The sequence below is a fragment of the Trachurus japonicus genome, chromosome 6 (genome assembly GCF_045865225.1).
Source record: "Trachurus japonicus isolate A0001 chromosome 6, Traja_1.0".
Classification (NCBI taxonomy): domain Eukaryota; kingdom Metazoa; phylum Chordata; class Actinopteri; order Carangiformes; family Carangidae; genus Trachurus; species Trachurus japonicus.
Genome location: NC_140912.1, coordinates 23,117,850 through 23,131,466, shown reverse-complemented (window position 1 = coordinate 23,131,466; position 13,617 = coordinate 23,117,850). Strand labels below are relative to the sequence as shown.

Genomic DNA, 13,617 nt, shown 5'->3' with positions numbered 1-13,617 from the left:
TTCATATAATCTGTAATTTAACATGATTTAAATATTATAGTGCTGTGAAGAGACATTACATGGATGACATCTCAAAGTGAAGTCTATGCGATGAGGAAGTGTAGACACGCAACTGCATGTGTTACTCGTAGTTAGACTTTCTATTTGAGGCTTTGACATAGCAGAAATAGATGGTAGTATTAACTAAATTGTTAAGCGTTGTGTATCAATGCATAACCATAAAACTACTGAATTAGTCAACACAGATAGTAAAACCAAGTAGGAAAGATATGAGATGTTTTCATTCCACAGTAATGTGTTAACCATGAGCGTAAACTGGGAATGTTAACTATGTTTCTCTTACTGGGTATTACATTACCAGGGCTAACCCAGTGTGAGAACCAAAGCTAGGTTACTTGAGAAGAACTTACTCATTTCCTCTGTATGCCCTGCACATGATTTAGAGTTTTTGACCGGTGGCTGGATTAGGTTTACATACTTGGAAATGTTTTGAATTTCATGAAGCAATTTACTTTTCAGATGCACAGAGGGACATGTCCAAACAAAATAAAACAGTTTCTTGTTCTATGACTTGTTCTTGTTGCAGACTACTGGGAGCACTACATTGCTGCAGTGACGAGCCTGCTGAAAAAGAGGTGGCAGCATCTGAGTGAGGGTCTGGTGAAGGAGGTCCAGTTGGACAATGTGTGGGTCAGCCTAAGGACGGCGAACAGAGGAAGAGACAGACCCGATCAAACCCCTGGGCCAGACAGAGGGAGCAGGACACCAGGTCAGACTGACTTCTTCATCTTATTATATACACAAAAAAGTGTTATTAAAGTATGTTGTGCACTAACATGATTTTTTTTTTCAAATTTAGAGCCTGATGGGGACTTTGGGTCTTTGGAGTCTAAAGTGACACTGGAGACCTTCCTCCAAGGATGTGCAGGGAAGGTGACAGCTGTTGTTGGGCAGCCCGGGTCAGGAAAAACTCTGCTGATGTCTTGTTTAGGACAGCAGTGGGCACAAGGTCTTGTAAGTTGACATACTTTTTTATTACTCATTAAATGTTTAAGGTAAATGTGTTGGTTTAGGTAATGGGCAGTGTCAATGCACATGTGAAAAAAACCGGACTCTGCAAGATTAAAAGTCTGAAAATGACAAACATCAGCAAATGTTAATGTACACACCCCCTGTAGCATTACTCAGGTGCACCGCCTCTCTAAAAAAAAAAAACTGGAGTTGGTGTAACTCCACACTGTGTTGTGGTCATGTTTGGGATGAAGGCAGGTTTCAGTATGTCATATTAACCACACTTTCATAATCATGAAATGTGCAAAAACAATCAATTTAGCTATTGCTATGTTGCAAAGATGAAGCAGTTTATAGATGATTATTGTAACGGCTGAAATACACTGGGAACGGCCGCGACGCGAAACGTATGTCGCGCGACAGCCGCAGCAGCTCGCGCCCATTCAGTCAATGGAAGCTCCTCCACCGGCCATGTGAGCGTCGCGCACTCCAGCGGCCGTCGCGCGGCGCCGAGTCTATTTTATTTCCTCGTCGCGTACTACGCGGCCCTCCAACAGGTAGAAAACTACAGAGAACTGTGTATAAAATGAATATATTACGTTTAAAAGTGATGAAAATAAATGTCTCATGTACCAGAGGCAAAGCCAGTAGCAGTGCAACATTATGGGGTTTGTTTTTTTAACATTGTGGATCCATGATCGTGTAGTTAAACAGTTAATTGATACCATTTAATATAGTCTGCACTTGCAAACCCTACATAGTCAGCAAATTACCTGTGAAAAAGGTACTGTCAATCCATTTTAACAGGAGGGATGTAAAATGTGTTGAGATGCATAAAGTGCACTCATTTACTGCAGGCTTGACAAGGTGAAGCTGACAGCTGCAACAACAAACAGTGAAGCCGTGTTGCGTGTCGTGTAGCAGTTAAAAACCTCCGCTCCGCCCCGCTTACGTATCGCGTCGCGGCCGTTCCCAAGAGACTGGTGAGCAAAGACAGAGGCCAGATTCAGACACAACTTGAGATGTGAGTGCAGGCTGCAAGCAGGAGGAAATGAGTCAATTAAGAAAAGTAATTCATTCAACCACAATGGCAAATTGCAGTAAACATGGCCGCTTTCGATTGTTGGTGTTGTAAACAATGTGGCGCATCCACTGTGCACACATCATTATGAAAGCAAAAAACCGGCAAGAATCTATGCAAACCACCACGCCCCACCTGCTTCTTCTTTTTAGTGGTTAGATGTCTCCATCAAAGAATGTGAGATCATCAAGTCCATGTTTTTACTGAAATGAAACAAAGGGATGTGACCAAATCGTGTCCAGTTACTGTCTTAACTTAAAAGCACATGTGGGATAATACACAAAACACCCCAGGAGACCATTAAAGGGAGACTGTAATACAGGCCATATTTTCCAAAAGCAGAGCTATCAGTATCAATACTAGGTCAGCATGCAGAATGAGATTTTTTTTGTGTGTTGGATCAGGGTCAGGGTTTTACTCCAGGGTTTTTGTCTGTACCTTCTGTCTTGCCACTGATTTCAATTCCCTTCTTATCAACCAGGGCCCCATCCCATCATCCTATCTGTTTGTCCTGCTGGAGTTTCGTCAACTCAATCTACTGTCTGGCCCTCTCTCCCTGTCTGAGCTGCTATTCCAACTCTACCTCCCTCCAAAGGGGGGTGACATTGAAAAGGTATGCCAGGGTAATAAAACAGGTGAACTCGTACATGCTTTCACTGTTCAAACATTCCACGTTTATTTTTTGTTTGGACAGAGGGCCATCTTGGATTACCTCCTTTCTAATCCAGAGCAAAGCTGTTGGGTGCTGGATGGATATGATGAGTTTTACTGCGAAGTCGCCAGACAAGAACCACAGAAAGGACTGTTGGACCCAGAAAAACCTCTGCCCATTGCAGACCTCATCTCAGGTTTACTGAATCGTCAGCTGCTTCCAGGATGCACTGTGCTGGTCACTTGTCGTCTGCGTGATGTCATGAATTTGGAGGGCGTATCGGACAAAGTAGGGCAACTGCTGGGGTGGGACCACCACCAAATAAAGGAGTATGTGCTAAACTTCTTTGGATTAAAAGGTAAAAGCTTGCATACTTTTATTTTTCTGAATTCATTTTTTCTGCAATATGGTTTTAATCTTTATTTGTTTACATTTGTTGACACCGAGGCCACTGGCAATTTCGTTGTATTCTTTTACAATGACAATAAAGCTTCTACTGTATCTATCTATCTATCTATCTATCTATCTATCTATCTATCTATCTATCTATCTATCTATCTATCTATCTATCTATCTATCTATCTATCTATCTATCTATCTATCTATCTATCTATATATCTATCTATCTATATATCTCTTGAGTTGTGCAGATTTTTGTTTATTAAAGGTTTTGATTGGCTTGTGCAGAGCAGAATTTTTTTTTCTGTTGAATTCAGGGAGTTTCTAATCGAGAACACGCTCAGTCTATGTGACTGAAGAGCATCATTTAAACAGTCTGTCCAGTGGAGATAACACAAATGCAGCAATCTCACACACACAGGCTGCCTCACTCTTGCCCAACAGCCACATGCCAACTGCCAACTAATGGACAGACATGTTTTCTCTCTGTCTGTGTCTGCTGGGCGTTACGTAACGTTTTCATGCCCATTCTTGATCTGAGGAACATGTTGAGGGAATCACTTCAAATTTGAGGCAAACAACTTGGACTCAAAGATAAACTGATTAGATCTTGGCCACCAAAGGTTTGGCCATAATTCAAGTCACTGTTTGAGTTATTGATACAAAATGGGTTAAAATGATGAAATTATGACACATCCAAAAGGTCAAAGGGAAACTCCTATGACATCATAATGTTCTACAAATCTAGTTGGTACTTTATTGGCAGTATAGTTGGTATGATTACCAGGTGGCTGGTATTTTAATGCATGTCTCTCTCCAGTATTTCCAGTCTCCCTCCACTTTCTCTATTTAATAAAGAAAAAAAAAACACACATCCAAAAACGCATAGAAAGATTTAAACATTTGTGTGGGTCTACTTTGTGTTTTTTTGGGCTTAAACCAATTCACTGTGTATTTTTTTCTCAAAAGGTGACTCGGCAAACAAAGATCTCGGGGCACAGGCGGTGGATCTCCTTCTTTCCAGCCGACACCTCCATGCCATGTCATGCCTTCCTGCCCTCTGCAACATCTGCTGCATCTGTCTAAAGCATCTTCTAATCGAAAGTGAAGAGAGAGAAACAAAAGTCCAAATCAGGGAAGAAGAGGGAAGTGAAACGCAAAGGAAAACCACAGAAAATGACACGAAAGGAAGAAGAGGTGGAAGTGAAGACATAACGACTGACCGGATCCAGATACCCCCCACTCTTACCCAGGTCTACCTCACTTTTCTCGATGCATTTCTGAGCAATGAGCCTAGTAAAGGAGGAAGATCAGACAAGACAAAAAACACACAATCTGCACAAAGGTATAGGACAATTAGAGAACTGATTTCATTAATAATGTAATATTACACTGTGTATTAATTGTCTAATAATGCAAATAGTAAATGAGTTGGTTACATTCTGATTCATTTCTAAGTTAAATCGGTTTTCTGTTTCACTGTGCAGCATGGTTCGTCGGCTGAGTCACTATCGATCTGAGATATGTGAACTAAGTCAACTGGCCTGGAGAGGTTTAGATGAAAGCAGGATCATCTTCTTAGAAGAAGCTGTACATCAGGATGTTCTGCAGTTTGCCCTCAGGACAAGGCTCTTCTCACAGGTCAGACATGGATGGAAATCATATCTTCGTGGTTTTTTTTTTGGTGTGTGGGGTCTGCTCTGAGATTAAAGGCATTGAAATAATCTTTGTTTGCCTCACATCTAAATTTCAATGACTACACTTAGGCAAGAGCATTAGAAATATACAGTATGTTGTAACATAAACAACCTCAATCAAAGCCTGTTGACATATATTGTTACTCTTGCTAAAGACTTTTAATCTGGCCCTGTTGAGACCTGGTTTAAACATGTGTCCTTAGTGATCTAATCACATGTAGACAGCTCTAAGTACATCAGTTCACACCCAGCAGTAAAATGTATCTGTACATGCCTTAGGTGATACCAGTGATTTGATCCCACTTGCAAATGTAATAAACGCACATGTTGTTTTTAGCCAGGCCAACTGTTGCAGTGGGGTCCATTGTCAGTGTGTGTGTGTGTGCGTGTGTGTGTGTGTGAGAGAGAGAGTGCACACAGCATGCCATTATTAATGATATGTTTATCCTTGTGCTTGGAAGGTGGAGCTGAGACTTGAGGACGGGAAGCTTGTCAGCGCCTACTGTTTCATTCATCTGACCATACAGGAATTTTTGGCTGCAATCAGAATCATGACGAGTAGTGATGTGAGTGACACGCAGCTCAAGAAGAGGTGAGGAAATAAAATCACAGAGGTCTGGAAAGGAACATTGCTATATTTTATTTTAGACCACAAAAGTCTTCTACTATTGATCAGTGAGGTGGTCACTGTAAATGAAGATTGTGACAGTTTGACTTGATAAGCCAGGTCTCTCTCCTGGCATTTAGGGTAATACGTAAGTCAAGTTAACGATCTGCTACACATTGAACATCTACTAAAGCCCCACAAAGAACAAAACAAAAACATTTGATTTTTAAAGATACTGCAATTACAAAGTTCTTTTAGACTTTAATTTTAGTTAAGGCAGAAAAAAAACTTCCACAAACAGGAAAACCCTAAAGCCATAAATAAATAAACAAATAGTTTCTCAGTCAGCAGGTCAGTCGGCAAGTCATTCATTCATGAAAGTTGCTGAGTTGTTGATGAGCAGCTTCCATAAAGAACAAAATGGAAAGGGGAATGTAAAGCATTTAGAAGTAGTTAACAGAGACCAGCTGCCAGTGGTGGAAAGATGACAATTTATAAGAGATTTAATGGCCTCACTCGTGGCTATTGTAATGAGCGCCTTGCTTCCTGTCATTCCTGCTGACCTCTTCTAACCCCCTCCCGAAAACTGATTGAGGATATTAAAGGAAGCGTTTGTGGCATGAGCAAACAGGTGGTTGTTATTGTTTCAGGGGGTGTGTACGTGCTGTGGTGACGTCCAGGCTGTCACATCAAGGGGTGGGCTCTATTTTAGTGTCCTGTGATGTTGTTGCATGTTTAATCAGTTAACGTTTATTACAGTTACGATAAAATATTATTATTTAATTGCAGTGCAGCGCATTTGCTTTTGTATCAAACTTGTACTTTTGTATTGACAGTGCAACACGTGACTCAAATTTCATTAACACCAAACTGCTGCCTCTCTTCAATGAGATCTGTTTATACTTTTATACATTTGCACTGTACAATGTACTCATTGTTGGACACAGTTCCAATCTTAGATGTAATGTAATGCACACAAGCCTCACTCACCGAACGGAGACAGTGTTCACCTCTAGACATGCAAATGTTCCACTAAAAACAGGTTCCTTCCCAGCAATGCAAAATTAAAACCAACCTGTTGTTGTGTTGCTTGCACCTGTCGTTCCACTGCCACCAAAATAGACCCTCGTAACTTAAATCTGATAAACAATCTGATAAATAACAAATGGATAATCACAATACTATTCAAGCAAGAGCCATGTTCAGAGTTGATAGCAAAATTACATTTCAAAATTGCACATCCGTCATTAGTGTACAGCTGTATTTGCAAATTGACTGGTTACTGACGCAAGCAAAGGCATGCTACAGGATTTGACCAGCTGTAGGCTGACCGTACGCCAGGAATAACTTGGCTGTGGAAGTAAAATGAGATGTGTAAGTTGAGCAGCCTACACAACTGTTCTGTCCCTCCTCCCTAAAAGGAGGTCAAAAATAAACCAAAACAGGCACTGAGCAGATGGTCCAATCACAGCAGTGGTGGGTCGGGGGTCAGCAGAGTTGAGGGGGCACTGAATTTGAGATGTGACTGTGACGCAGCACAAGGTGTACTCTGTCATTCAAGAAAAGCCTGCCTATGTATGGCAATATTAACTCAAGGTCTTGTGTCTTCTACTGTTAAAAGAATGTTATTTATACTGATGGCTATTATGAAACTGTATCAAAGTAATTGTATCTCTAGCCAATTGAATCAAGTCAACTGGACTTGATTCAATTGCCCAGAGATGCCTTTGACTTGGAAAAATTGGAATTTACACTAGGTTAGGCTGTAGTGCAATTCTAATTGTGAAGTAAGCCACTTGCTGTAGTTGACTTGTTCATAAGGTGGAAAAGTAAAAATCTCAATAGCAGACCAACATAGATCATTTTACAACACCCAAACAAACTTTCAAACCAAACAACAACAATCAAAACTCTTAAGATTTTAGTGTAAAATTGTCTTCCACTTCTTCTTCTAACAGATTCAATCTGAAAACACGTTGGACAACCAAGTCAGACCAGAGGTCAGTCTTCACTGACTCCCTGCACCTGTATCTGTGTGGTCTGGCCTCCCAACACTGCACTGCAGCCCTGGTTCAGTTAGCCAGGGCGTCTGGTGGACCAGGAGTCCAAATTTGGGTCCAGAAACGACAAGCCCTTGTTCTCAAACTGCTGAAAACCCTTTGCCACAGCAACACTCTGACTGGACCCAAGGTAGATTAAACAGAAGTAACACACGATGTGAACTAATTTGTGAATTAGCAGGCAAAATTTCATGCTGTGCTTTGTTTTACTGATCCTTCCTAATTATATCCAGATCCTGGAGCTTTGTTACTGTGTCCAGGAGAGCCAAGACCACCAACTGGCTAAGGAGGTTGTGGGTACGAGACCGACCCTGGAGCTGCGCAACATCTGGCTATTGCCTAATGATATCGAAGCTCTGGCTTTTGTAGCTAATTCAGTAGGTGATAGTGGCATCGGATTGGACTTTGGAGCATGTTCAATGGAGCTGGAGTGTTTAGATGTCCTGCTGAGGTGTCAGTACATTCATTACCTCAGGTAGGTAGACACACAACAATAACACAAGCAAAGTGCTACTGTACGTACACTGTAGCGTCAATACAACAGTGAAACAAACAGTTGTTTTTAAAATGAAAAACATGTTATTTTCCAACTGACTTCAGAAGCTTCATTTTATATTTAGTATGGTTTTCAGCGTCTTCTCTCCATTGGAGCAAATTATAATATACCAAAAATAAATTATGTGATAAGTGTCAAAATAGACAGTTGGATGCTAAAATGCAAAGTACCCAAGGAATGTGAGGCCAATAGCTATTTTTACGACCAGAGGCGGGGTTCACTAAAATGGGCAGTTGGAACCTGCAGTTGTAACACATGGGAACGGTGAAGTTGATTGTGTTGAGCTGTCAGAATCTGGGTTTAGCTTTTGGGCCTTTGGAGAACCGTATAAATCTGCTGCTTTGCCTTTTGATATTGTGCAGCTGACTCGGTCGGTGACTGTTTTAACTGCTTCAGAGTTTCCTGCATGTGAAGTGACAAGGTCATTCCCTGGGGGGCCGGTACACGCTCCAGGGGGCCAGCCCTTCTCTGTTCAATCTTGAATTACCAATAAAACTAACACATCCATCTTCCATCACATATAAATCAAATTATTGTAGTGCTCAAGTCACCTGCCCCAGAGACTATGGTTGAAAATTAGCCAACTTGGCTAAACCGGCATGTTTACAGAAATGTTTATTAATGTGCATTGTCTCTGTATATTTAAACCAATAAACTAAACTAAATGGTACTAATGACAGGAATCACATTACACATCAAACGATAATCAATGTTTCCTAAAACTGGGGATAGATATGTCAGTCAAACTGCAGTCTTTTGATTATGGTGGTATTAATAAAGACTTTCTGAATTTCATCTTGTTTCAAATCTCTATGGTAAAGTTTGGACATTGTACAAGATTGAGATTAATTACATAGAAACTTCCTGTAGGTTAGAGAATAGGAAGATAGAGAGCTCAGGATTCACACTGAAAAGATAATCACAGTCCTTTTGGTGTCAGTTTTCCTAAGGTAACAATAAATCAACAAGGAGAATGGTTTTAGTTGTTTACTCCAAATTGCCTGGTTTCTCTGACTTGGTTAAAGTTGAGAAGGGTCTTTTATTTCTCTTAATATCAGTTGGGTTGTTGATGGGGTAAGTAAGAAAGGAGTCAGGTTTACATAGGTCCATAACGCTGCACGTGTGCTCACTAGGCAGCTCTGCAAAGTAGACCTCAGGCAAATTAGAAGTAATATGCAAAGCTGTGATGCATCATCGAATAGGCCAAGGTCTTTCGCCATAGTTCTCTGTGTCAGTATCACAGAGTTCCCATCTTCATATACAGTGCTTATTCCATATTGTATGCATATATTATGTCACCCTATATGTTAATCTATGTACATACATACAAAAGCATTAGTTATAAGGCAGTTTTAAAACTCATTTTTTGTATTTGTGCCTTCAGTTTTCGCAGCCGCAAGTATGGGGACAAGTTTGCTGAGAAGCTGTCCTCTATTTTGCCTGAATTCACAACCCTGAGAAAACTAGAGTAAGATTTTTTTTTTTTCCATTTTGTCCTACAGTAGAATATCATAAACTTAGAAAGTATTTATTTAATAGTAAATAGCCATTTTAAGTGTTTCTAATTGATATTTGTTTAGATTAACTGAGACACAACATTCATTCATCTCCCTGTTTTACCTCACTGAAGCATCTTGCATTGACTGGAACACCCCCTTTCACAACGTGTCCTATGCAAACTTACCTGTTATTATTGTTTTAATCTAATATTTTGATTCGTTTTTTTTGTTTTTTTTACCATTTCGTAGTACTTTTGTAGTTCATTGCAGGCTTGAAATGTTTTAAACCTGGCTATTATTGCTGTGATTGGCTGATTGTCAGTGTGTTTTGTTTTTTAAGGTTTTGTGGTGCCAGTCTGACTGCCACAGGAACAGCGAGTTTGGCCTCTGCTCTAGAAAAATGTCCTGACATCACTGACATCAAGTATATTTTAAGTCTTTCATGTACATCATCAAGGCCATTAACAGGTTTAAACATGTCCTCTGATGCGGGTCTTGTTGTTGTGTCTTTGTGTTGCAGTCTAAGCGACAACAATCTGAAAGACGAGGGGATCAAACTAATCGCTGATATTTTTGCCAAACTACCCAAACTGGTTTCTGTAATGTAAGTTGAAACATTTAAATAACTTCAACAGAGCATCTAAAGATTAAGAATAAGAATATGTGTGTCTGCGCAAAATTACAGGTTGAGTCGAAACAACAGCTCTCTGAAAGCAGTGGACTACCTCATCAAGAAAATGTCTTCGTGTTTGAACATCCAACATATTCATGCAGAGTATGTTAACACACACACACACAGCTGCAGCTACAGGTGTTATTATATTTTGCATGATACATCACAGAGGCCATGTATGGTATCCACACAGGCTCAACAGTTGAACACAGTTTCGATATCCCACAGTTGACTGCAGTATACTGATATTGCACTTCCCTCTTTTGGTTTGGTACTGACATCTTTGCAGCCAATTTTCATTTTGAGTGTAGTGTAATTATAGACCTGTAAGCATACAACTTGTTATACACTTCACTGATTCTTTTTTGTCCCTTTGCAGTGCAATCAAAGAAGTGAGAGTAACTTTCTCCCAAATCTCAGATATGAACAGGTTGGTTTTATGATTAGATTAAAGTAATAAAACCATAACACAAACACCAACAATACTGACATGTACTTCTTTTTATGTATTCCCCTTTCACAGCCATAAACCAAACTCTGTACCAACCATCAGGTAAGACATAAAACTATCAGGTTAACTATTTCCAAAACTTGTGTGCATAGCCAATTTCTTACATGAACTTTGCTCTTTCTTTGAAGGTCGATTGTGAGTGAAGTGCGTGTACCTTAACTTTTTTTCTTCCTTTCCAGTAACCTCAACACTACTGTATAATTACTATGAGACCTGCACTTGATTTGATTAACTCAATTTAGTTTCTGTGCAGATTGTTTGAAAGGTGACTCAAATTACAATTTTAAGCATCAATATGTATTGTATTTATGATAGTCTTCATCTTTTGGTGTTGTTGTTGTTTTTTGACCAGCCTGTTGAACCAGAAGTGGAACAAACCTGAGATGCAAAAGGTGGCAAAGACATTGGCAAGTTGCCCTGTCATTTCTGTCCTGGAGTAAGTAATCCTAAGTATGCCACTTCACATGTCAATCACTTCAGCTTGTTACCATGCATATTGAATATTTACGCAAAGAAAATGTAAATGAGGCCCTGTGTGTGTGTTTGTGTGTGTTTGTGTGTGTGCCCATTGTAGTTTGTCTGGAGGCCAGTGGGATGTGGAAATTCTTAAGACACTGACCGAGTCTCTGCCAAAGTTCAGTGTCAGCAACAAGATGATGTAAGACTTGATTTGTGATATTAAGCTGGATGTTTTCCGGATGTTGAGTTTGTTTCAAACAGAGGGTCGAGTACAAGAATTGTGTTCAACATTCATACGTAAATGAACCGCAGCGGTTTATTGATGTTCTCGTCTTCACTCAGCATAAATGACAGCTGCTCTTCAGTGGAGGGCTTGGTGGTTCTGACGGCCCTGCTGCCAAAATGTCCTTCTGCGGTGGAGCTTCGTATCAGGTACAACCGCAATTATAACGTGCATTGTGCCCTATAACTGCACATACGGGAAGATCACATGAATAACAGTTGCAGAATGACTCATGTCAGTCACAACACCTTTTTTTTGGCAACAATGCCTTTGTCTTCCTTAAAATTAATCACTACTTTTCAGTATTTTACAGCATTTTCTTTATTGTAAAGTAATGAAAATGATATAATGTTACATCAAAGATTACTCATTGAAAAGTTTAAACAGTGTGTTTGTCATTGTCATGTATTTGCATGATTTTTTGTTGTTGTTTTAGACTACAGTCTAGTCCAGATCCTGTTCAAGTGTCTATAGTGTTCTCTGGAGGGAAAGAAAACCCTGCCAATGAAATGTCGAAAACACTCAAGTATGTATGAAGTTATTTATTTACTAAAAACTATAAATATATGTAATTAGTTATATTATATCAGTTTCATTCATATTATTATTATTTCTCAGATGCATTAGTGTCAAATTGTTTGTCTTTGCATCTGTGCTGTCTTATTATTAAGTGTTTAGTCACTCATAAAGCTGTTAAATTGCACTAACATAACTATGCAAAAGGCGCCAGAAGTACAATTATGAATATTAATTCTTAGTAATGAACTGGATTTCATGAGCAACAGCAGGATGTTGTGTGATGCTGAAACATATAATAGGAAACAGTCAATGAGTCAACCATGCACTTTAAAGGCGTGTGGAATGTGCAATGATGCCGATGGTGTCGCTAAGATTACTCATTGTATCACTAATGACGATGATTATGACCATAATCATGAAGCTGTTGCCTCTGTGTCAAGTCTCAGCTGCTGTGGTCTGCTGCATGATGATCTGGGGAGAGTGTGGAGGAGTTTGGGGACCGCCTGTGATCTCACTGTGCTAGAGTAAGACACACATCGAGACATACAATCAAACATCATACTGTACTGTAAATACACATGGAAAGACTGACACATGTGTGTGCCCCCAACTCCTAAACCTGGATTTGCTACCTTGTGTTGTGATCCGGAGGTTTGAAACTGGGTATCACCTTACCTCTCATGTTGCGTACATATCAGCAGCAGCTCCCTCAAACTTTCCGCCATCGCAGTGAAATTCCATCACGACCCTTAAACAGGTTTCATCTTTACTCAGCATGTGTGTCTAATACACGGCAGTTCCATAGCCAACTGTATTGGCAGATGCTGCTCATGCTGTTTACACCGTTTCTATCTGCTAGTGCTTGATTATATTTCAAGGTGTAACAGAAGCATGTTGAGCTGTGTAGTGTTGCTGTGGTCTAAATTTGAAGTGACAGCTTGACTGGGAGAACGCCACTCTTTATAATTCTTCATATTCTCACATTTACCATTAGCTTGCTTGTCATTTTCCCTGAGTACTGATGATCAGTATACATTTCAGTCCACCATAGTGATCATTGAAACACTGATAGGCTTAGATTAGCTGTAACTTCAATTTCAGTTTATTTATTATTCAGGAGGACAGTGTACAATGTTCAGCATTCCTTTCTAACAAGGAGGAAGTGATGTGGTTGTACCCAATTGCAGCCAGGGCTGGTTTACATTGGTAGTCCCCTTGCCAGATGTTATTAGGCACAGTACCAAATGGCCTCTAGTTCATGTGTAATCATTTGTCCCACTGGTTAATTCAGACAGGTTATATTTCAGTGTTATTTATGCTGTATGTTTATTTTTCTACATCATCTGATTGGTCTAATTTTATCCTTTGTTTTTGCAGCTCTCCAATTTTGTTTTGTTTATTTCTCCATATTCTTTACTTTCAGTTTGTCCAGCAACTGTTTAGGCACCAAAGGTCTGAGGAAGCTGTTGGATGTCCTGCCTCAATTTAGCCAAATTCAGGAAATCAAGTAAGGCTCACAAACAAAATTACAGTATAACAAGGTTTCATTTCCTTGTTATTACAAGAAAAGAAAGTAGGAGAGAAAGAAAAAGTAAGATGTGCATATATTC

At 39.8% G+C, this 13,617-nt stretch overlaps 1 protein-coding gene across 1 annotated transcript in view; it reads left to right on the top strand.

Moving 5' to 3' along the window:
• The window catches only part of nlrc5 (NLR family, CARD domain containing 5), a 28,364-nt gene that overhangs the window by 2,618 nt on the left and 12,129 nt on the right, over positions 1–13,617 (top strand). Inside the window, exons 4-24 of the mRNA XM_085779875.1 lie at positions 587–769; positions 860–1,014; positions 2,574–2,705; positions 2,787–3,102; positions 4,113–4,488; positions 4,631–4,784; positions 5,302–5,432; positions 7,406–7,637; positions 7,741–7,982; positions 9,448–9,531; positions 9,903–9,986; positions 10,083–10,166; positions 10,248–10,337; positions 10,615–10,665; positions 10,759–10,788; positions 11,099–11,182; positions 11,321–11,404; positions 11,548–11,637; positions 11,925–12,014; positions 12,448–12,531; positions 13,431–13,514. Coding sequence (XP_085636001.1) covers positions 587–769; positions 860–1,014; positions 2,574–2,705; positions 2,787–3,102; positions 4,113–4,488; positions 4,631–4,784; positions 5,302–5,432; positions 7,406–7,637; positions 7,741–7,982; positions 9,448–9,531; positions 9,903–9,986; positions 10,083–10,166; positions 10,248–10,337; positions 10,615–10,665; positions 10,759–10,788; positions 11,099–11,182; positions 11,321–11,404; positions 11,548–11,637; positions 11,925–12,014; positions 12,448–12,531; positions 13,431–13,514 — 2,860 coding nt within the window. The remainder of the gene's footprint in view (positions 1–586; positions 770–859; positions 1,015–2,573; positions 2,706–2,786; positions 3,103–4,112; positions 4,489–4,630; positions 4,785–5,301; positions 5,433–7,405; positions 7,638–7,740; positions 7,983–9,447; positions 9,532–9,902; positions 9,987–10,082; positions 10,167–10,247; positions 10,338–10,614; positions 10,666–10,758; positions 10,789–11,098; positions 11,183–11,320; positions 11,405–11,547; positions 11,638–11,924; positions 12,015–12,447; positions 12,532–13,430; positions 13,515–13,617) is intronic.